At 33.0% G+C, this 25,483-nt stretch overlaps 1 protein-coding gene across 1 annotated transcript in view; it reads right to left on the minus strand.

Moving 5' to 3' along the window:
- Nucleotides 1–2,129: 2,129 nt before the first annotated feature.
- The window catches only part of LOC126965789 (lachesin-like), a 126,351-nt gene continuing 102,997 nt past the window's right edge, over nucleotides 2,130–25,483 (minus strand). Inside the window, exons 5-9 of the mRNA XM_050809557.1 lie at nucleotides 20,942–21,131; nucleotides 7,316–7,447; nucleotides 6,022–6,150; nucleotides 2,885–3,055; nucleotides 2,130–2,691 (exon numbers count right to left, since the gene is read on the minus strand). Coding sequence (XP_050665514.1) covers nucleotides 2,303–2,691; nucleotides 2,885–3,055; nucleotides 6,022–6,150; nucleotides 7,316–7,447; nucleotides 20,942–21,131 — 1,011 coding nt within the window. The 3' untranslated portion in view covers nucleotides 2,130–2,302. The remainder of the gene's footprint in view (nucleotides 2,692–2,884; nucleotides 3,056–6,021; nucleotides 6,151–7,315; nucleotides 7,448–20,941; nucleotides 21,132–25,483) is intronic.

Consider the following 25,483-nt stretch of genomic DNA (forward strand, 5'->3'; position numbering starts at 1 on the left):
TAACATAACTTTTATTCAAATATCCACATTCTTTATTATTATTTCAGATAAAATCAATTAGTCTTCTTACCTAAAAATAATTTCATCTACTTCAAATATTACAAATATAAGCTGAATACATATTATATCTATTCGGAAGACAAATTTATTACATTCAAGTCATAATATTACCTACTAGGTACACATCGATTATCAAATGGTACCTTAAAAATACTAATAAAACATTATTTAATGTTTTTTAAAACAATTAGTTAATGTTTTTGTTGTTATTGTTGGTCTTTAATCTGTGTCCCATACACATGAAGTTACAAAATAATAAGTTATGTATACACGTAAAACAGTAATTTTTAATGTCAAGTTACTATGACTCACAGTAAGTAAGAGGTACCTTTACTATACAGGTGACGCCAAATTGGCTAAACAAAACATAAAAGATAATTGGATATTATAATGCAATACAAAGATATATTTTACTCAGAGCTATAGCTTCAAGAAGCACATAATATCCGCCATAGTTTTATATTATTATAATATAAATCTATTTATTCCTACAACTACGTTGCTTGTGACTTGTGGTTCAATATTATTGTCTTCATTATTATATTAAATTAGATTATTGTCTTATTTTATCGACACAACAATGTACCCTTTTCATATAGAGTTTTATATAAATATTATCAATAGCGAAAATGTAACATAAAATGTCGCATTTTCTTAATACTAAACTTACTGATAAAATAATGAAAATTTACAAGATTCCTTTATGTAACTTTTAAATACTGTCTTGTTTTCATTATTGTCTTTCAGAAGTGAATCCAACACAGCTCGAATATTTTATAAATATGAATGTTACATAAATTACTTCTATAATTGTTACATATAATTTTCAAAATTGTTATAGTTATTTTCGTTGATATGCCAATATATGATATTTTAAATTAATGATATTGTCAATTATATATTGTCAAAAAACTACATATTAATTATAAAATAAATATATCCATACTTCTCCCTGCCATATCCAATAATGACTGCGATTGAATAAGTGTTAATTAATAATATAAGTATGAATTATGGATTGATTACTCGAATAGATCTCACATCCTGCCTTTGTGTTTAAATTGGGTTCATGTACAGCAGAAACAGTCTTAAACCTCCGATCTGTATGCGACCATATTATCGAAATTTTCGTAGATTAATTATATAATATGATGTATATAATGTAATATAATATGTGTGCGAGATGTACGTCCCTGGAGCGCCAGTTGCGTGAAAGCACTGCTACTATCCTCAGAATGATTTCAGGTAGAATAAATAACACTTATATTAACAAATTTTAACATCACCTGGGGTGGGCTTGTTTGTAAATGGCCACAATGTTGTTTTAATTTTTTCTTAATTTATTAATTTAAAATTATAGAACAACTCATTTATTCCGCCTCCTCATCGAGGAAGTTTGAGATACAGCGCCACCAAGTGCTGGAATGATGAACCACCAGCTTGAAGACTGTTGAAATTTTGCCGAAAAAAACCTTTTTCTTATGACTATTAAATCAACATAATATCATTTGAGTCTCCGTAAGTCTTTTTAGAATAATATTCATTATTGTTATTATTAATTTGATATCCTACAAGCAATAATTTATTAACATTTTTCTAAATTGCCTCCTTGTTAAATATTGGTACAGGGCTTTTGTTATTGCATTTTAAAGGACCTCAAACATTCTTTCTTTTTAATATCTAAGCATTATTGTCAATACATTACAATTATTGTAAAAGCGATCATCATTTTCATGCCTTATATCTACTTTAATAAGTGTGATACGTAATAATTCATCCATATAACAATGCAATCCTACAATTATTAAACAGCCATCATTTCTTATACTTATTCTGATACACATATTGAATATAATATCATACCATTAGATATTTAAAGTAGTTTTAAAATATCAATTAGTACTGAAATCGATAACATATTAAATGGTTATAAAATTACTTAATACATACATCATTATCATAGTCCATTATTCAAATACATGCAATAGCATGGGTTTATTATTTAGGCATTGTTATTGTCTTAAGAATAAGCGAACCTAAGTTGTATAAGCAATAATGATTGTCTCGTTACGATTTTTCTATCATTGATTGATATAAAATTTGGAATTTAATTTCACAGTAATATAGTTACAATCATCAAAATTTTATTTAAAATAATATTCTTAATTAATATTAACATAACCATAGTAAATTAAATATTATTTTAAACAGCTACCAAACTACAAGATATTTAGATAGAGTATTACATTGTATATAAAATAATAAAAATATAGATAGGATAATTCATACATGTTGATGTAAAGGTGCCTTTGTTGTAAACAACAAAATGTCTCGGTGGACCCGATGGTCGAATCTTTTGTCGTTCAGCTCTTTGATTTATATCATTATGGTTACGATTATGATTGTGACTATTATTTGTTGTAGTGTAGATGTTGATGTTGTAGAAATTCAAGGCATTGTTGAGGCCGGCCTCCTCGGTGTCAATAGCATTTTGTGTTTGCTGTTTCTTGAGGTGTCGCTTCGGTGGTTTTGTTGTGGTTCGAGCTGTTGTCGGCCGCTGTGTTGTTGTTGTAGATGTTGTTGTCGTCGTCGTCGTTGTCGTTGTCGTTGTTGTTGTCTTTTGTGGTGTTTCTGTTGATTAAAAACAAAATAATAAGTTTACTTTTATCTCGATCTTGAAGATATGACTTATTTGACTTATTAAAAAATCTGATATGAATTCATGTTTCATTGTTGTTTATTGCAGTCAATTTTCACAATTTTCATATAAGTAAGTACTTAAATTATTTTAAGAAATTCAATTATGTGAAATTATTCTACTAACCTTTTAATGTTATGGATGCATTAGCCCTTCCATACGCATTAACAGCAGAACAAGTATATTCCCCAAAATCTGTTTTCTTCAAACGATTGATCGTCATATTCATTCGTACCGCGTACTTGTTGAGTACATCATCTGCTATTATATACTTCGAGCTATTCAATAATTTTGGCCCTGTGAATAAAAAGTGACATTAAACTATTTTGTATTATTAATAAACGCAATTTAATGTTACTCCAAATTTAAAATGACTTCTCGCTGACATTTAATTCTATATAATCATAAAGTAATAATACGAAACCACCATGTGAAACTTGACACCGATAGTGTTCAGATTCAACTAGAAATAATTAAATTTGAATATCAAATCTAAATAAAAAAAATATATGTTTAAAAAACCCGACTTCAAAAACTGAAAAGTATAAAATAACTTAATAAAGATTAAGTTTAATAAATCTCTTATGCAAATCTGATACCTTTAATATGAATAAAATACTACCTATTAATAGGGTTTAAGTCGGCACCGCTTGGGTTGTTTTGTTCTAGACGAAGCTAAACAGTACCCGCAATTACATTTGGCATGGCAAAGTATTTCGTTGATTTTTATTGTCATATTATACTACATAGAATTTTCTTTAGTAACTTTGGGTAGGCCTACGAAAGCTCCCCATGCCTTAAAAAATATAAATCCTAAGAAACGGGAACGGAAAGAATTAATCGACTCCGAAAAAATGCTGTTTGAATCTCTATTTCACGTTCTTCTGAGACAATGAAATATCGTGAAGACGGCTTTGAATGACAGGTAGCCTAAGACCCGCTTATCGAGACACGGGCTAATACTTTATAATATTAAATAATCAACCTAAATGAAAACTCCGAAAAAAGGTGTACTCAAACTATGATTATATCATTAACGTAAACAAAAATATTCAGTAAACATGTTCATAAATTGAAAAGTACTGGGCCAAACTATGTCAAATAAATTTTTATGGAACCAAATGGCAAACATTCCGCATCAAATAATAGATGAATCATGTTAATCAGATCATAAATCTCATGTAATCGGTGTACATACATAAAAAATACCAATCAAATTGAGAACCTACTCCTTTTTGAAGTTGATTAAAAAATACAGGAATTTAGTCTTACAGTATCATTTAATAATTAATAAATAACTAATAATTAAAAATAGCAACATTACTTATAACACAATGTTAATTATTTTTAACAAAGTTAATTATTTTTATTATTATTTTTAAGCAAATGTATATTAATTTGAATGAAAATTTTAAATAATGTTTGAATCACTAAATTTGGTGAAATATTATGAAAAAGATCTAAAAAAATACCGATACAAGAAAAATATCAAAAAAGGTAACGATAGAAAAAAACACTTTTAGAAATAATATAAAGAGATAAAAGTAAATAAATTACTTTGGTAATAATATGATGTGAATGATTGCGCTCTATGAGTTACATAACCGAACGTGAAAGCCTTAGATCAATACCCACAGAATAAAATCGCACGCCTAAAGAAGTCTTCACATGAAATATAATATTTAATATGTTACATTTCATCATATTATTCAAAACTGTCAAAATTGTTATACATGTCAAATAAGGTAAAACTTCAATCGAATATGGTACCATTAGGGTGCAGTATAATGATGCATATTCTACTGAGATTGTCTAGAACATTCGTCGACCAAATTGGGGACGTTTTGAGAAAAAGAGAGGTCCGAAGCACCCGCAACCGGCGAGCATGTATGAAAAGAGTAATGAATGTAGAGGAAGCGCGTGAGGTTTGTAAGGATATAAGCAAATGGCATTCTATTGTCTCTGCCTACCCCGACGAGAACAAGGCGTGAGTGTGTGTGTGTGTGTGATATTGTCTAAGGTACTGTATGTCCAGCATGTTTGAAGATGGCGGCATCAATGATTTCTTCGCATTTAATAGATTACGGATAGCATCCTTTTGGTCGCGTATACGCTGCTCTAGCAACAAAATTATTTCTACTTTGTCTGAGTACTTGAACAATCCCATTTTTAAATATTGGTTAAATGTGCATCATAGTAACAACCGTAAAAAGCTGTAGATATCTATTGTTTTTTTTTTCAATTCAAATTCAAATTAATATTCTTAAATAATTGTAATTCTTTTGTAATTTTGACTGATTGTAATTGTGACTTTGTAAATTTATGCAATATGGATGTTTGTCTGAAATAAACATTTATTATTATTATTTCTAAGACATGAATTTGAATGATTTTACCCTCTTCAAGTATTTATGGCACATGAATTTTTCTCTTCAATAACTAAAATTATGATGAAAGTAAAATAAATTTTAAAATTATTCTTTATCTTATTGGAATCATCAAATACTCGGGGCACATATTATCTACGAGTATAACCATTATTTATTACATAACAATGCACATAATTTTATTTGCTATACGTCATCTATTACCATGTAGCAAACTCTTTGTGGAAGTGTAAGTGACAAGAATACTGTCAGCATGAACGAGATGGATAGCCAGGCTGATTCACTGGCCAAAATAACTGCCAGTGCTTGTACAATGAACAATCTACACAAAGACACCAGTGGGAGGCTCCTTTGCACAGGATGCCAGCTAGATGGTTACCAAAACGGCACTTATTTCCACCGTGAAGCAGTAATGTGTAAACATTACTGTGTTTTGTTCTGAAGGGCGCCGTAGCTAGTGAAATTAATGGCAAACTACTATAAAACTAACATCTTATGTCTGAAGGTGACGAGCGTGCAATTGTATGCTCAGAATGTTTTGGTTTTTCACGAATCCTGAGCGGCACTGCATTGTAATGGACAGGGCGTATAAATCACCATCAGATGGACGTCCTGCTCGTTCATTCCATATTATCATTAAAAAAAATATTCATTTGTGACGATTTCTGTATTGTACAGTCGATGCAAGTAGCTTAGCGCCAACTAAGATAGCCTGGCATTAAAAAGAGCCGGATTTTCTTCATGCTGAAGCCATCAGCATAATTCTATTAGTATACTTGACATGGCAAATTCCATTTAACTCTAAAATAGCAGTTACCATAAGAGCCACAAATGCCCTGCGGATGTTCAATAACCTAATGTTATAAACCAGATTACCTGAATGAGATTTCCCGCGTTGCCACGTAGTAAGAGACTTTGGGGAAGCCTCTACATAGCATTGTAGAGTTACTTGCATGTCTGTCATACGCCATACGACCAAGCTTGCGACACGGACTATCGGTGGAACTGAATGAAAATTGAAACATAACTTATTTCAAAATTTTTTTAGAATTATGTCTATTCTTCATTAAATAAAAAATGGCTCTGTCGGAAACCGCGCCTTCTTGCGTTCCGTGCGAGTGCTCTTTCCAACTGAGCCAACCGTTCGAGTGACGTATCCTTTATAAAATATTCTATGCTTTGTTCAACTCTTAGGTTGTGGCTTCATCTACAGGATCTATTTTATAGTTCATAAGAAATTTACTTGAGATGTCGCTCTTTGCAAATCTAATCAATTTGTAATGTTTTTAAAGATAAAGATTTATTAGACAAATATAACTAAAAAGATAATTTTATGAACGATGCGGGATTCGAACCCGCATTCTCTCGCGTTCCGTGCACGCGCTCTTTCCAACCGAGCCAACCGTTCGGGTGAAGTATCGTTTAATTAAATAAAAATATAATAAATACATAAAACTTTGTTATCAGTTTTATTTGTGTTAATAATACCAGAAGTGAGGGTTGTCATTTTAAAAACATAACAAATCTTAAACAATATACTTATAAATGTTTTTAATAAAATATATTTCCCATAGACCTTAAATAAACGAGGTGAATTTTCATTTATTAATATTGTGTGCGTTAGCTAGTGGTTTCATTACTAAGGAGCTAATGTCAAGCGTGGCTGACTGTTTACGACTTGCAAATAACAATCAGTTTAAGTAACAATAGATTCTCCGTTAGAGATTTACTTATATACTTTTACCAGTTGGAGGCTCCACAACGGCGCCGTTTTTCTGCTGTGAAGCACTAATGTGTAAGCATTATTGTGTTCTAGTCTGAAGGGCGCCGAAGTAGCTAGTGAAATTACTGGGCAAATAAGATTTAACATCTTATGCCTCAAAATGACGAGCGCAATTGTATGGCGCTCCAAATTTTTGGGTTTTGCAAGAATCCTGAGCGGTACTGCACTGTTATGGGCAAGGCGTATCAATCACAATCAGGTGAACGTCCTGCTCGTCTCGTCCTATAATGTCATAAAAAACAATGTTCTTCTCGCTTTTTTTTGCTCGCTTTCTTGGTCTCTATGTTAGTGTATTGTAAATCTATGATATTTATGTATGTTTTATGTACATAAGAGCTTTTATAATACGAAATGACGTCACAAAAAAAAAAAAAACTGAATACTCACAAAGCACATTGACCTCATAGTTCCTGCTCTGAGTAGGGGGGACGCCGTTGGCAGCAATACATAGGTAAGTGCCCATGTCGGTTCGTCTGAGTCCTTTCAGAGACAACGTAGAACCCATGTAACTATCTACAACTGAACACGCAATATGTTATCACTATAAATAAATATTTATATAAATAATAATAAATTAATAAATATCAAATGTAATTCTATTTCCTTAATAGTAATAACCCCTCTAAAATAAAACACTTATAAAGAATGAAAACGCATGTATTTTTGCGTAAAAAGTAACATTTTTATTTTTATTTTAGTTTCATCTGCAGTCCACCTGGAAACGAGATCTGAAAAGGTCTTAAAACGTCGGGTTAATTAAAATAAAAATGTAACTTTTACGCAAAAACTAATATAAAAACACATTTACAATTAAGCCTTTAAAAGTGTTTTATTTAAATGTGTATCACTCGCGTAAATCAAAGAAAATACTAGTAATAACCCCGCCCATTACCATACTTAAATGCACTGCCGATTAAGTTTTAGTTAACTCAATTTTGTGTATTATTTAAAAACTAGACTAGGTTTCCCAGAAGGCAAATTTCTCAATTCGTAATGTAATAATAAAATACACGTGATCGCGTGTAGCATATTGAGATGGCACCTGGAATACGGACCTAAGACAGAAACATATCAATACATCAATTTTTTATTACTATTTTTGTTTATTTCTGAGGCAAACACACACGGGGTAGGCAGAGACAATAGAATCTATCCTTTCTATCCTTACAAACCTCACGCGCTTCCTCTACATTCTCTTTTCATACATGCTCGCCGGTTCCGGGTGCTTCGGACCTTTCTGTTTTTCAAAACGTCCCCAATTTGGTCGACGAATATTCTACGAGGTCTCCCGCGGCCGACTTGCCCACACACACCTGCCTTATATATTTGATAAGTCATTCTTTCTTCACTCGTTCGCTCCACGTGTCCAAACCATTTCAGCAACCCTTTGTTAGTTTCAAAATACTGTCTGAGACAAAACAGCTGGTATATAGGTACATAATAGAACGTGAATCCAAAAGCTGTAATCATGCCTATTGTATATTTCCTTATCTATATCTTCTCTTTTATAACAAATAAAAAATCGAATCACATATTTATAACGATATCTAAAAACGGAACCGCGTTTATCTACATAGTTTATTTAACAAACGTCGTATATATTGTTCATGACAGATCTCGTACAGATAACGTTATAAAAACAGCTTTGATAAATGTACAAACGGCATATCGCGTGATATTTATTGCTGTGCCATAAATGAAAAACCGCGTTGGCTCGCAAAATCGTCGACAAAGGTACGATGCGTTGCCAAACCAGTGTTCGCCATATGTTTACAATCAGTGTCAATAGTGATTCAGTTATAAGAGCCCATCCATAACTCTACAATTACGATGCATGATGACAAAAGTATCAATTTTTATATTACGGCCATTGTACATCAAACGAGCGTACGGGTCACCTGGTGTTAAGTGATCACCGCCGCCCACATTCTCTTGCAACGCCAGAGGAATCACAGGAGTGTTGCCGGCCTTTAAGGAAGGTGTACGCGCTTTTTTTGAAAGTATACATGTCGTATCTTCCGGGAAACAGCGCACAAGGTTGTAGTTCATTTATTTATGTAGAATAAAGAGTCCGTTCCTCATCAGGCTATTTTGAGCCTGCCGTGTTTCCCATACCGGGATGCATATTAAGCTTTTTAACGTTAATAGTATATCTATATAGTGATTACTGTCAATCCTTATCCATGGAAATGAAAATATATTATTCATTTATTATGATTGAATTAAAATATTATCAAAATTAAATTTTGAGCACTACAAATATATGAAACAATTGTTAATTTTTAGAAAGAACCCAAAATTAGTAAAGTTATGTTACGGCAAATATTAATGTCATAAGCAAGATGAAAATGTGTGAATTTCAAATGAATTTATTAATCGAATTCCCACAATACTTGTATTTATCTATAAACAATAATTATATCTCAATTAAACATTCGGAATCCGCCTCTTCAATTATATAATGGATTCTATCAACTCTTACATGAAGTGAGGCTCTAAGACAAACAATTTGAAGTAAATTTTGTTGCTTGAAATAATCTGACTTCGGTATAAAATAATTATTTTGAAATCGAGAAGGAATTCGCTTGGATTGATGATACCCAAAATAATTTATTTATTTAAGGTAATTTTCTTGTTGTGTGGTGATATAACTGCTTTTTAGTTCAAACATCTAATTATTACACGGTACTTATACCAAAAACATATTACTCGTATGTATCGTTTATTTTATTTAAAAATAGGTACAAATAAATTAAAAATAAATAGGCATAGAAATATTAAATTGTCAATATTTTATATACAGGATGGCCGAGAAGTTGACGTTCAAAGCTAAAATTTGAAAGGCTCATGGTGATGAGTATTCGAATCACCCCCTATGAATGTTCTACGATTTTGCGTAGTTTAGGAGATAATAATTTTTTCCTCTTCTATCCGCTTTATTGTTGATAATTATTAACTACAGTTGCAATAACGACATAAGAAACTATGAATAGTTTAGACAATGCGGAACTAGTTTAGAATTGAGTCGTAAGTTCAAAATAACTGGTCCAGCTAAATTCGTGAAATGTTCAAGGGAAAAAAAATGGGAGCCTATTTTTAAAAACTTCTCAGAACATTGGCTAATAAAATGAGCCAAATTCAAATTTTAGCTTTTGAATGTCAACTTCTCGGCCACCCAGTATATTACACACATTATAAAATTATAATTCAAAAATATTATCAAATAAATAATTTAAAATATTCACACTAATGGCTATAGAATTATTTTAAACTATAGAAGAACTTAAACTCAAACTAACTCAATTTAAGCCGGAATACGTTGGATGAGGGCAGCGCAGGACTGATCGTCGTGGAAATCTTTGGGGGAGGCCTTTGTCCAGCAGTGGACGTCTTCCGTTTAATGACGATGATAGATCTTCTAGCCATAGTTTAATTTATTCTGCATTAATTTTTTAACCAATTCTCTGATATTTTATGGTCGATGATTGCATATCGTTTACGATCTACAGTGTGGCATCGAAAGGCGAGTTAGATTTCTTAATCCTAGTATGACGTATCGTCTTAAATTCGAAAGCACGAGCAGGATGTTCAACTGATGGTAATTAAAACCCAAAAATTCTGAGCGGCATTACACTTGCGCTCGTCACCTCGAGACATAAGATGTTAAGTCTAATTTGCCCAGTAATTTCACTAGCTACGATGCCCGGCGCAAAATACGATATTACTTACACATTACTGCTTCACGTCAGAAATAGGCGCCATTGTGGTACCTATAATCTAGCCGACATCCTGTGCATAGGAGCCATACACATACTCATACTTAAAAAAAAACTTGTGCATTATTTCGCGGCCCATTCTCAAACAGCCAAAACTAAAAATATAGCAAATTGACGGGACTGATGTAAGAAGTAGAGGTTTCTTGGTTCCGTAACTATTTCTAAAGCTTTATAATTCAAAGTAAGCCTTTAATATTCTGTACATTCTATTAATTAATTAACAGTTAAGCTAACATCAATCAAAACATCGCACAGCCAATCACCGCGTAGCGTTCGCTGTCAAATTAAATTTAAATGAAAACAATTTATAACTTTATTATGCTAATGGCCTTAAACGTAGGGTGAGCGAAAATTTAGTGAATAAAGGTGTGAACTCACGAAACTATTCGCTGAGAAACAACGTTCAAGTTGACAGACGATAAACAATAAAGCTAGGTCACATCTACAAGCAATAACTATTTTATTTCTATATTATTGTTTCTATTTTGTCGTAACCGTTTTATGGTACACTATAGCACAGTCTGGGCAGTTATAGAAAGCTGAGTTTAATGTTATTAATGACATATTATTACTCATACCTTCTTACGAAAAATATATACATATACAATATTAATATATTTTTTATTTATAACCGCTTATAAAATGCTCACGGAATACCTTTATTTATTTACGGTGTGTGTGGATTGTGAACTTTTGTATTAATTTACATTTACTTTTTTGACTTACTCGTGTAGGTAATTGGCTATTTGACGTTCGAGTATGTTTGTTGCATCACTTTACATATTAAATTGTAATTGCAATGATTTGTAAATCGATGTAAATTTATATCTTGATATAAAAGAGTGACAATGAGTTTCTTGCTACTTCTTCTCATTAGCTCAACCCTTTACGAAGCAGCGGTAGATTCAATTAGAAAAAATATTTTTTTGACATCCCATAAGTGTCATTTCCGTGACCTACATGAATAATGTGATTTGATTTGACTTTAGATTAAATATTTTTCTCGAACTCTCGAGGCTATATGAGGTATATAAATAATTGAATTTACTAATACCATAAGTGTTTACTAATAATAAATCTATCACTTATGGTTATGATTTGTAAAGCGGCTTTAGTACAGTGCAGTGTAGCCCTGTTTCACTGAGAGCAATGTGATCTATTGTGATACCCACTAAAAAAATTTTTTTTTTGTTTAAAGTGATAACCCTCACTTCTGACATTAATTAGACAAATAAAACTTGAAAACAAAAAAAAAGACGCCGAACAAGAAGACGTCACTCGAACGATTTGCTCAGTTGAAGAGCGCTCGCGGGTTCGAGTCCCGCATCGTTCATAAATTTTGTTTTCAAATTTAATTTCTGTGATAGTCACTGTTAACTATAACTCACTGTTAAGAATGATTCTTTTCATTAATTTTATTTTATGTTTGCAGTGATCTGACGTATCTCAGGTGATTGAAGAATAGGATTCCCCAAAGAGATGCTACGTTTACGCACTAAAGGACCACATTCAGATAATATGTAATGGGGTTTCATCTGCAGTATTACAGAGTCTACATACTCTGCAATTTCTGAGGTCTAAGATTGGGAGGTGTTTTAGAATGCGTAAGTTTTTCCTACTTAGCCCTAGTTCTGGCCTTCTTATTGAAGGCTTGGATTAGGGTTTTGGAATGGATTAAGCCCGTAGTATTGCGCCAGAGTTTATTACTCTCTTGTGAACATAATGTATCAAGAGTTGATTTAACAAGACTCCTTGGGACACCACAGAAGGGTGCGGGGCCAAATTGAGTGCTTTTAGCACCAATTCTTGCAAGTTCGTCAGCGCATTCATTGACTTCGATCCCTGTATGTTCTGGAACCCATCGAAGTGTAACTCTGTTTAACTCTTCCAGAGTATTCAGTATAGTCCGGCAGTTCTGTACAAGTATTGAAACTGTTCTAGTTGAGTCTATAGCCAACACAGTCTCCTGACTACTCGCAACTCGTGCACATACTATTTTGTATTACAAATGCGACGATTTATGTATTATTTTCGACTCCATATTCGTTTTTAAACTTTTGTAACTTAAATTATAATTTTATTTATTAAATTAAACTATGAGACGCGTCAACCTCAACTCAAGTATTTAATGTAAATTTTAATTCGACATTGTGCGACAAGTAACCGATATTATCGTGCGCAAAGTTCGATTTTGCGCAGGCATTTGCGTTTGCAAAGTACCATTTTCCCACCCGTTGACAAGAGCATTCGGGAATGTAGCTAAGCGTGCAGGAATGTTTGAAAATAATTATAGAGGTTGAACTTTGCGCAACTTTATAGGACAAGTAGTATACGATACTCGTGCGCACTCCTGCACTCGCTTCCCTTGTGCGGGAACGACCTACTTTGTGCACTTGTATCGTAATGTACTTAGTTGAATATAATCTAGTGAGTTGAAATGTATGTGAATATCAGTTTGACAGAGAGAGTAAGCGAATTATAGTCGCACGCATCATTTACGGACCGAGTTAAACTTCAGACAACCGGCCTAAATATGTAGCGAAATTTGAACCTTAATTTAATACAAAATCACTAGAGCTTCCTATTTTGCCTTCAAGTCTTGTTTTTTGATCACTCATTAGAACGTTACTGGCCTCTTAAAATTGTACGTAGTTGTTTTTTGACGGGACGGATTTCATATCGACCTAGAAGAATGCAGAAAAAAATCCATGTAACTGTTGTACCTAGAAATTCCCAGAGGAGTGCACTATAGACACTCGCCATACATCCAGTTGTTCAGGTCTAGAAGGGCTTCATGACTTTGTTATTCGACATAATATATATTGTTATGCATTCTTTGAACAAGCCGTCCTGTCAGAATGAATATTGCAGACTTTTTCATTTCAATATACAAATAGATCGACAATAATTTGAGTAAAACATTTGGTTGGAAAAATTTCTTTTAATAGCTGTCCGTTGGTCTTCAAGCTCAACCAAAATAGTTTTCTATTACCGTTTGAAAACAAACAAAATTAATTAATTTAATTTAATTAATTTTAAACTTTCAATGGATTGACAAAATGGTTACTAGGCAACAACAGAAATATTGTTTGTCTTTGCTATCTTTTACCCACAACCTCAAACTAGATGTAAACATTATTCAACTCTAAAACTATTTATTTTTCTTATTAAATAGCTGTTCTTTGGACTACAAGCTCAAACAAAACAGTTTTGAAAACAAACAAAAACGATATGTACATTAAATTTATTTAATTTTTAACTATCAATGGATCGACAAAATGGTTACTAGACAACAACAGAAACCTTGTTTGTTGTCAACGCTATCTTTTACCCAAAACCTCAAACCAGATGTAAACATTATTCAACTCTAAAACTGTTTATTTTAGAGGAGTCCGTGTGTACCCACCCTTAAAGGTACAATATCAAAGCGAGCCTGTATGAAATTGTGTTTTATTAACGGGATATAAAGTTGGGCTGTTACATGTCGTTGGCAACTTGTTACTTCCACTCGCCCCTCAACGGTTGAACGTTATTACTGCAAAAGCTAATTGTTTTCCGATTCAATTATGTGAAACTCTATTATTTTCCATCAAATACTTTTCTGCGAGTAAGGCTGTTTCAAAGCGCTGAAAAGTAGGAATTTAAAAGTTGAAATGAGAAACATTAAATGAGAAATAATTTTACGACTGCTATGTGAATGAAGTTTTTATTTCTTCAGAATATATTTTATACGAACTGACAAATATATCAGCGTCGATCTACTTAGAAGTTCTTCACGCTAATTAAAATTGCTAATTAGTAATAAAAAAAAGCAATGATTTACCTTAAAAATCAAATATTTTAACACGCCAAAAAAAAAAAATGATAAGTAATATATGGCTCTAATTGTGTGCTAGATACAGTACAACTCCAGTTGATAAGGGTGATCTTAATGAATAATTGCTATCCTCAAAAGGTGTGTTTTAAAGTTTATGGGAAAGAAGGGACAGGCGTTGATGAAGACTTTAAAACGAATCCCAGGATTTAAATGCTACAACCCTAAACATGAGAAAAATATTATTAGATAACTGCAAGACGAAGACGTTGATTTATATTTTGTGACAATTGCGCTCAGGATTCTTAAAAAACCTCCTCAAAAATTCTGAGCGGCACTACAACTGTGCTCGTCACCTTGAGACATAAGATGTTAAGTTATATTAACTTCTTAAATTGTATGTATAAAATTTATATGTTGTTTTATGGAACAGGAAAAAAGAAATACGCGTACAGATCATCTGGCAACACCAGAGGAATCACAAGAGCGAAGTCGAGTTACATAATTATAAAATTATAGATTATAATTCTTTTTCTAACATTCGTATTTTCAATTCTGGATCGTATCACTCTACAAGTAGGTTTTTAGTATAAAGTTTGTTGAGACAAGTTAGCTTAAGCGATGTTTTGTAATAAGTGAGTTAATTAACTTCTCAGCTTTGGCTCAGTGAACGTCGTGTCGCCCCCGTCTCGTTACGAGATCGCTAATTAAATAATCACACACGCGTCTGCTTAATCATACTGCTCACTTGTTACTACTTGACATGGAATTATAATTCTTATTTCAATTTTATTGTAAGGTATTAATCAACAGTATCCCACCTCCATCAGTGGCTCCTTTGCACAGGTTGCCGGCTAGATTATGGGTACCACAACGGCGCCTATTTCTGCCGTAAACGGTCGTGTTTTTTTCAGAAGGGCGCCGTAGCTATTGAAATTACTTGGCCAATGAGACTTAACATCTTATGTCTCAAGGAGACGAGCGCAATTGTAGTGCCGCTCTGAATTTTTGAGGTTTTTTCAAGAAGCGAGCGGCACTGCATTGTAATGGGCAGGGCGTTTCAATTACCATCAGCTGAACGTCCTGCTCCCGTAAATACAATTAGTGGTTCAATTATTTTACTATGCCGCTGAAATATACCTACAATGCTCTATTAGTCTGAGCCAACCGTTTAAGAAATAACAAATTGATTAGATTTTAAAGAGCTATATCTGAAGTCAATTTGAATTGAAACTGAGCATGTTATCAACTGTAAAGTAGATTCTGTAGATAATGCCTCAACCTGAGAGTTGAAAAAGATATATCAAGAATCATGAACGACACGTCACTCGAATGGTTGGCTCAGTGGAAGAGCACTCGCACGGAACGCAAGAGGTCGCGGGTTCGAGTCCCGCATCGTTCATAAATGATGCTTATAAATTTAATTTCTGTAATTAATCCCAGAAGTGAGGGTTATCACTTTAAAAATAACAGATTGATACTTAAATATATCGTGTTATGGCGTAAGAACACAAAAACAACAACTGATTTCGTGTACGTGTCATGCCTAAATACGAGTACTGACACGCAAGCCAGCAAACCGGTATGTAAGAAGGAGAGGGACGATACCCTTCTTCATACAATACCCCATCTTTCCGCCGTCAAGTCGTGGAGTTTATGTCCATAATAGCTTTAAGGGTATTATGTATCTTATGGATACACTTTTATAATAAAGTCCCAGTCGCTGTTCAAGCATTATCTATAAATAAATTTAAATGTTTTACTAAAAATGGCTCTATAGTAAATCCTACTACTCCACAGCTAATTCCGTGATGGGACTGCCTGGAACTAGATTATGATTATTTTATAACAATAACAATGACAGTAGAATATTGTATATTTAATTTAAAAAGCTGCTTCTTCTTTTTCTTATCTCAGAGTGCTATTAGTGTCCGAAGCTGTGGTAGTGTTGGAAGTTACATCAAAAGGAATTCTAAAGAAATATTTAAAAAAAAATGCCTCTTATACCTTTTTATGTAAGAAAAAAAAATGAAACACTATGGTAATGTAAAAAAAACAGCATGCAATCGAAATTTGTTTTAAGACGAGCCATCTTTGAAATAATTTCATTATTGTATAAAAATACAAAATAATCCAATTGAGTAAGCGATGCTAGCTAGGCATCAGCAATTAATACACGCCAATTTTCCCTTTACACTACAAAAGCACTGCCGCTCTCATCACAACGAACAACCCTTTCATAACCTTCGTTAAATAAAACGGTCGACATTCAACAGGATATGTAAAACGGTTTCCTATTTCATGACTATCTCTGAGAATGACGGTTTAATACTTATATAATATAATGCAATGAGTAGAAAGGAAGTAATGAAGGAGACGAGGTAATATGTACAATATGGTCCGAAAGAGTTTATGTTACCCTAGTATTTTTTTAAATATTTATATAGTAATACTAGCTGACACGACATACATTGTTCTGTATATAATAATTAATAAAAACCTTTTGTTTTAATTTGTCAATAAAATTTCATAACATTAAGAATTATTTCGTAAAATATGCTCTCTGTTGTTATAATCAAATTGTTTCACAGCAGAACTGTCAAACCGTGCGTCAATAAATTCTCTCATAGAAAACATGTCCATACAAAACAAATATTAATATCCTATCTCTTAAGTTGGACTAAACTGCACTCCATGAAGTTACTCCCATTAAAATCCGATCATTAGTTTTGGAGTTCACTGGAAACAAACATGTAGAAATAGACCATGGTCATTTTTTTTTTAATAAATAAGGTTCTTGTGATTCGATTCTCCAAATTCATTCCGTCTTAAGACTTCCAAGTGCATACATGTTGTACATCAAGTTCCATCTATATATCGTATGTGTAAAGTCTTACTTATTTACCTGGCATAAAATCCTTGTCAATAATAACGTTAACAGACACATCCGGTAGAAAATTGCAATTCTGAAAAAAGCTAACTGATATCTATACGCGAAAATCTCATTCATTTCATATCGACCACAACATTACTGTGTTTCGGTCTGTGGGCGCCTTAGCTAGTGAAATTACTGGGCAAATTAGACTTAACATCTCATGTCTCAAGGTGACGAGCGCAATTGTAGTGCTCAGAATTTTTGGGTTTTTCGGTAATCCTGTGCGTCACTGCGTTGTAATGTGTAGGGCGTATCATTAACCATCAGCTGAACGTCGTTTTTTCAATATTGGTAAGATCAGGTAATTATAAAATACAGTTATAGAATATGGTTTAATAAGACGTTATCATTTTATATTGTTGGTCGGTTAAGACTTGATAACTTTAACAAAACGTTGAGCCTAATCAATGAATATTTTTTAAGAAAAATTTTACAATGTAGAGCGAGAGGGAACGCTTAAATTTGTCACTATAACCTGCGGGTGGCCTTCTGCCACTGACATCAATAAACAACTGAGTCGACAATAGGTTTACTAAATGCTCCTCGTCCGATTTTTCTCTTTTAATTTCCTGGCGTTGTTTTAAGTGTCGTGAAATTCTAAAAAGAAAATTTATTCGGAAATGAATCTTGTTTATGATTTCCTTGTGTTTTGCGTAAATCAGAAAACATCAAGCTTTAAAATGAATATATTTCTTTATGGAAGTGGAGGACAAACGAGCGTACGGGTCACCGGGGGTTAAGTGATCATCGTCACCCACATGCTCCTGAAACACCAATTAACTGATATATGTCATAAATTTTATTTTAATACAATATTTCTTTAGCACGTTGGGAAGTAATTTTTAGCAGAGTCATAGAAGTAGCATACGCAATACATCATTATTTTTTAAAATCGAGAATTCTTAATTTCAAAATTTGATGCACTAAAACTACTAATAACAATTAGTGTGGTTCTCAAGTTTTCTTTTAAATTAGATTTATACCTGTAAATCACTACATTTGCCCTCTTTTTAATAAGATAAAATAAAACTAACATTTTCCAAAAATAATATGCCACTAGTAGGGCTCCTAACTTATAAGTTATTTAGTTTTACTTCTTATTATGTTTAAAAATAAAAACACGATTATAATTTTTATAACATCTCATAATGTATTGAATCGTCAGGGAAACTGAAATAAGGCTGAAAACATAACTTATTTTGTATTGTAATATGTGTCTTTCATAAAATATATATGGCTAACATACATATACATATATGGCTGAATACCCCATAATAACAGCTACACGCCCGATATAAAACTGATTCTTGACTAACTTTTAATTTGTTCACTGACATATAATAATAATAATCATAACTTGAATTATATACGAACGGGTGCCCGTGAATTTACTGCAATCTGACCAATGAATTGGATTGTGTGTGAATGTGTCCCTACTAAAAACCGACATCAAAAACTAAAAACTATAAAATAACTTTATAAAGATTTAAAATTTGAACAACTCTTATGCAAACCTATAATACCTTTAATATTATTATTATTATTTGTAGTGATTACATATTGATAAGACTTAGGTAGTAAAAAACGAAAATCGGATCATAAATATCAGCGTAATCGGTGTCCATACATAAAAAAAACAATCGAATTCTCCTTTTGAAGTCGGTTAACAAATGACAATTTTTTTATAAATTGTCATTGTTGAAAGCAAACAGACATTATTCCAAGCATTCTTATTAATATTTTTGTATTTGTATTGATATCATGAATTATTTTCAACACAAAATATAAATCTTTTATTAATGTCCATGTCTAAATGTTTCATGTCAAATCTGAAAATAAATGTGTAAGAATAGAATATTGTATTTTAATGAATCCTATATCCCACTCGAGTATGACAAAAATATTCATTACGACTCCATTTGAGAAAAGCGAAACATTTAGAGGCCGCAACATTTATTTCGCATTTCAAATATTACTTCCAATATTTCAAAGCGATATCTTAATAAATCCCATAAAACCTCAATGTTTTAGCCGCGCTTCCACCTGCGTCTGCTCGAGCAGGCTTTGAATGCGAAATTAGTCTTGTTTCTTTTTTACCACTTAGCAGGATCTCTTCAATATGAATAGAATCCAAAGAAAAATCGATGTTTTATGTCTTGCTTTTAATATAAGGGAATATTTATATCGCTCGTAGCGAAATTGAATTAGAAATTCGTGAATATTAAGAATCTGAATTATATATTGAGAACGAATCGTGAGATACATACAATATAAAAGCCCAAATAACTTTGTGTCTGTCACAAATACTTTCGAAAATTGTCCAAATTACTTTTTATCGATACACCTTTATAAAGAAGGATGGCGAGATATAACCACATAATTTAAAAACTTATGAAGCAAAGTACAAATACAAGTTTATATTAATTATAAACTTAAGTTTATACAAAAATTATTGAGGCGCTAAGATATTACGGGAGTCAAAAGAAATAAATCATTATAATTTATTAAAAAACTAGTTGACCCGACAGACGTTGTTCTGTATATAATAAATAACATAATGTTTTTATACGATTTTGTCAATAATATATCATAACATCAAAAATTACTTCGTAAAATATGCACCCTGCTGTCGTAATGAAATTGTTTCACAGCAGAACTGTCAAACCGTGCGTCAATAAATTCTCTCATAGAAATTATGTATGGACACATCAAAGGAAAAACAAATTTGTTGTTTTTATTTAATTTAGCAGCATTTTCCTATTTATTCACCTTTTAAGCCTTCTCTGGACTTCCACAAATAATTCAAGACCAAAATTAGCCAAATCGGTCCAGCCGTTCTCGAGATTTAGCGAGACTAACGAACAGCAATTCATTTTTATGTATATATAGATAGATAGATAGATAAGTCATCTTGCAATAATGGAACGTTTTGCGCAATTGACATCTACATTTTTTTGACTAGTCATTTTTTACATGGATGTTCCGACACCATCAAACTCCTTCTCAAATAATACCTACTCAAATCAGTAATTCAGTAGTAATTCAAAATAAGATTCAATAAGATTATTATCGTTTTTTGATACTTAAATCGGTAGATAAATATATTTAAGAGATTCGATAACTGCTTGAAAAAAGAGTAAATTGTGAATCCTCAATTATTAGCTGCTAGCCAACCTTCCACATATATATTATATTGTTTTAGCAGACAGTAACTAGGCATAGACATAAGATACAAATTATTGATTGAAAAATAGATATTGATTACTTCTTTTAGGTTACATTTTACTAAAAAAATAATTGCGTTTTTATATAAAAAAGAATTATTATCAATATCGGTTCACCCAGTCTGTTCTGAGCTAACAAAGATAAATAAATACCGACGAATTGATAACCTCCTCCATTTTGAAGTCGGTTTAAAACAACAAAATTCAATAAGTATATCTCAATTGGTATGCTAAGCTTCTGATAAGGATGTTTTAATTAAATACCTTTCTCTTCATTCCCGTTGTCATCACGGAAAACTATATTTCGTCCTCCATGCCGCTTCCAAGATACAGTTGGTTCAGGAACACCACTCGCCGTACATCTGAGCTCCACGGAACCACCTTCAGGTGCACTGGCTTCCGATCCATCACTGTCTGCTATGTCTGGTGGAATCACTACTGATAGGTGACCCATCTAGAGAAGAGAAGATAAGACAAAATGATTATTAATATATTTATTTAATAATCGCTAATAATATACCTTCATTTATTTACGGTGTGTGTGGATGATGCAACTTCTGTTCTCAATGACTTTTTATTTGTATTCATTTACATTTATTTTTTTGAGTTACTCGTTTAAGATATTGACGTTTGAGTATTTTTGTTGCACCACTTTATATATATTGTTATTGAAAGTTTTAGCTCAATCGGCCTTGAGTTAAATTTTTCAAAATGCGAGCTTTTTATCGGCGAAAATTTCCAAATTTCAGACCGGGTTGATATTACCAATAAATTTAATGTTCTGGCCCCCAATATTAAAGTTTTGGATAAGAATTCACTTGACCTTCTTGGAGCTCCATTATTTCCTGTTTCAATTCCAACGATCTTAAACGATCACATTAAAAAAATTAATAATGTTTCGGACAGATTATTAAAAATTAATTCTCATATGGCCTTAACTATTATTCGGTCTTGTTTATTTGTTCCAAAATTTACGTACCTCTTAAGGTCTAGCCCGTTATGGAAATTTCCAAATTTGCTTGATGTGATTGATATTTCACTTAAAAATATTTTAGAAACCATTTTGAATTGCGCGTTTACAGATCGTGCATGGTCTCAAGCCTCTTTACCGATACGGTTTGGTGGTTTGGGTACTCGCAAAGTTTCGGGCGTTGCCTTACCAGCATTTCTATCTTCAGTTCATAGTGCGCAGCCTTTGGTTACTAGAATTGTAAATCATGTACCAGGTAACTCAGAGATTGTGTATTTGAACGAAGCTAACAATGCTTGGCTAAATATTGCAAACATTCAAAATTTTCCAGACGATTTAAAGTGTCAAAAAGCATGGGACGCACTTCTTTGTAAGTCAGCCTTTGATGATCTATTGATCTCATCTACTGACATAGCAGAGCGTGCTCGTCTTTTGGCCGTGACACAAAATGAGTCGGGCTTTTGGTTACAAGCCTTGCCTTCTGCGCCGATTGGAACGCTACTTGACAATATGACATTGTCAATATGCGTATCACTCCGGCTAGGTATAAAACTGAATGAACCACATCAATGTAGATGTGGCGTTCAGGTAGTTGCTCTTGGACGCCACGGGTTATCCTGCCTAAAATCGGCAGGCCGTATCAGTCGTCACGCCAGCATTAATGAAGTCATCCGCAGGGCATTTGCCGCTCTTAATATACCAGCTGTTTTAGAGCCAAATGGTATTACCCGCCGCGATGGCAAGCGTCCTGATGGAATGACGCTGGTGGCTTGGGCACGGGGAAGGGCGCTGGTGTGGGATGCTACTTGCGTCGACACTCTGGCTCCTTCTCATGTCCATGTTACGTCAGTTGGTGCTGGTGCTGCTGCTTCGACTGCCGAAGACAGCAAGCGTCGCAAATATGTTGGTCTCAGTGAGTCATACATCTTTGTGCCGTTTGGTGTCGAGACACTTGGCCCGTGGGGCCCAGAGGCGCGGAGAATGTTCAAAATACTATCATCGCGCCTCAATAAGGCTACTGGAAACCCAAGCGCTGGCAGCTATTTCGGTCAACGGATCAGCCTTGCTATCCAACGGGGTAATGCTGCCAGTATTCTTGGTACTCTTCCAGGTAATGATAGTTTTAATTTTATGTAGTCGTTGTATTGTAAATATAGTTATAAGATTTGTTTTAATTATATTATTGTTATTGAAATGATTTGTAAAAAGGCAGACTTAAAAGGCATAAAAGGCATTTATTTTCTCAAAATTGATTCCTTTAGAATTCTTTTTGATGTCATTTTTAATAACTACTAGATACTACTGCCGCTTCGGAAACAAATGGTGCTCTGGGAGAGAAACTCTCCCAGCATTCTTTTTTTTGCGCTCTTTTCAATAAAAATATACAATATCGTACAGTCATTTCTATCGCTATAAAATAATAACAGTCTAGTCTGTCCGATCACTTAGATATTCTACCTGTGGAGTAATAGGATTTACGACAGAGTCATTTTTTTATAAAACATTTTAATTTATTTATAGATAATGCCTGAACAGTGGCTGGGATTTTATTATAAAAGTGTATACATTTACCCTTAAAGCTATTATGTATCTTATGAAGCCTAGTAGGATAAGTTATAAGCAATCCCTTATTTCTAGTGTTATAATAATGAAAATCACTATTAAGAGCAAGAAGGTGACGATTTTTGTGAACGTATATAAAATTTTCATAAATGTACTGACAATGAACAGTCATAATATTTATTTCTTTGAGAGACTGTCTATAACCAAGCTGTTATATAGCACGAACAGCTCTCTTTTGCAGAGCAAACACCATATCAATGTCAGCAGCATGACCCCATAGTAAAATGCCGTACGTCATGATGCTGTGAAAATAACTGAAGTACACTAATCTAGCGGTCGCAACATTCGTGGCCTCTCTAATCTTTCTAACTGTATATGCCGCAGAGCTGAGTCTATCTGCTAGATGGGCAATATGTGGACCCCACTGAAGCTTTTTACCTTACGTGATACCCAAGAAGACCGTAGTGTCCACAAGTTCCAATCTTTGATCATTTATAAGTTGACGATTAACTTGTAAATGTTGATTTAAAAGTGTGGCAATAAGTTTCTGGCCACTTCTTCTCATTAGCTCAACCCTTTACGAAGTAGCGGTAAATTTAAAGAGAAACGTAATATTTTGACATTCATAAGTGTCATTTCCGTGACCTACATGAATAAAGTGACTGATTGATTTGATTGGAATTGGTTTAGTTGACGACAGGAACAGTAAAGTAGGCTTGCCTCCAAATTCCAGTGGCATAGAATAATGCGTGCAATACGATGGTCAAGATACACTTACGAGGTATATGCCAACGGTTTCTTGAAATAACAAAAAAAAACCTTTAAACTAATACTAATAAAAATATACTGGTATTGATATACCTTATACAAAGAGAAAGTGGACAGAATCATATACACCATTAATATTGTATAGAAATATATTTAAGGTCTTGGTGTCAGATTTCATGAATATGGGCAATCGATTTTGTACTGTAATTATTATTAGTTATTGCTAGGTTAAATTTCTCTTAAAAATATGGCCTATTCGTAAATAATACGCAAGATTTTCATTAAGATGTCACATATTATACATCGCGTAGTAGTAAGAATATTGTTTAATGTTTTCAGAAATGTTCATTTGCCTAGGACCTTTATCATTTTCTAAGAATATACCTATAAATTCTTATAACATTATTGCTAGTTTTGCCTTGATAAAGTTATCACTTAAGTCTTGTGGTCTTAACTATACACCTGTTTTTATATTATATAGTATATTAAAACAATAATTAAGACATTTAATAAAAAAAAAATATTTTACGCTTTTTGTATTAGTAAAGGTAAATCTCTCGATAATTCCCAGTCCCCAAATGGCTAGGATACATGGTTTCATTAAAAAGGTTGGATGCTTCCAGAGGATACCTTTCAGCTTCACTGCCAGGTCAAATTTTACCTGTGGGAAGCTCCTTTGCACAGGGTGCCGGCGCCTATTTCTAACTTGAAGCAGTAATGTAAGTATAAGCATTGCTGTGTTTTGCTCTGAAGGGGCTAGTGAAATTACTTGGCAAACAAGACTTATGCCTCAGGAAGACGAGTGCAATTGTAGTGCTGATCAGAATTTTTTGAATTTTCAAGAATCCAGAGCGGCACTGCATTGTAATGGACAGGGCTTATCAATTACCATTAACTGAACGTCCTGTTCGTCTCGTCACACGAACATGTTTCATAAAAATATTTATTTGGTCTAAAAATATTTATTTGGTATAATTTTAATTAATTTATATTAAAATATTGTACTGTATTAAAAGAGTAAAATTATAAGAGACATAACTCCATTTTCTCGTTACTATTTCGGATTGTTTACATTTGCCAAGATTGCTACGTCTTGCTACGCCGTGCTACGAACATCTCATATCGTAGTAAAATATCTACTACTACACTGATTATTTACAATATAGTTCTCTTTTATTACATTTTATGCACTAAAACCTGCAGTAAGTACCTATTTAACCGTTAATCTCTAGCCAAGTAATTTCCTGCAACTCTTAGCTTGCTACTCTATGCTTAAGCGGAGGGAAAGTAATAAATTAATGCTAAGTAGCTAATAAAGATACCTAAAAGTAATTATAAAGAACAAAACCCTTAGCCGAATACATGACTAAGAAATATTTACCAAATTAATGGAGCCTTTTCAGGCTTAACCAATAATTATATACATTAAAAAGGAACAGATGTTACTATCACATGCATAGCGAAAGCGTCATAATTGGGACACGTATTGGCAGGAAATAATGTTT

Source organism: Leptidea sinapis, chromosome 8 (assembly GCF_905404315.1).
Source record: "Leptidea sinapis chromosome 8, ilLepSina1.1, whole genome shotgun sequence".
Taxonomy (NCBI): Eukaryota; Metazoa; Arthropoda; class Insecta; order Lepidoptera; family Pieridae; genus Leptidea; species Leptidea sinapis.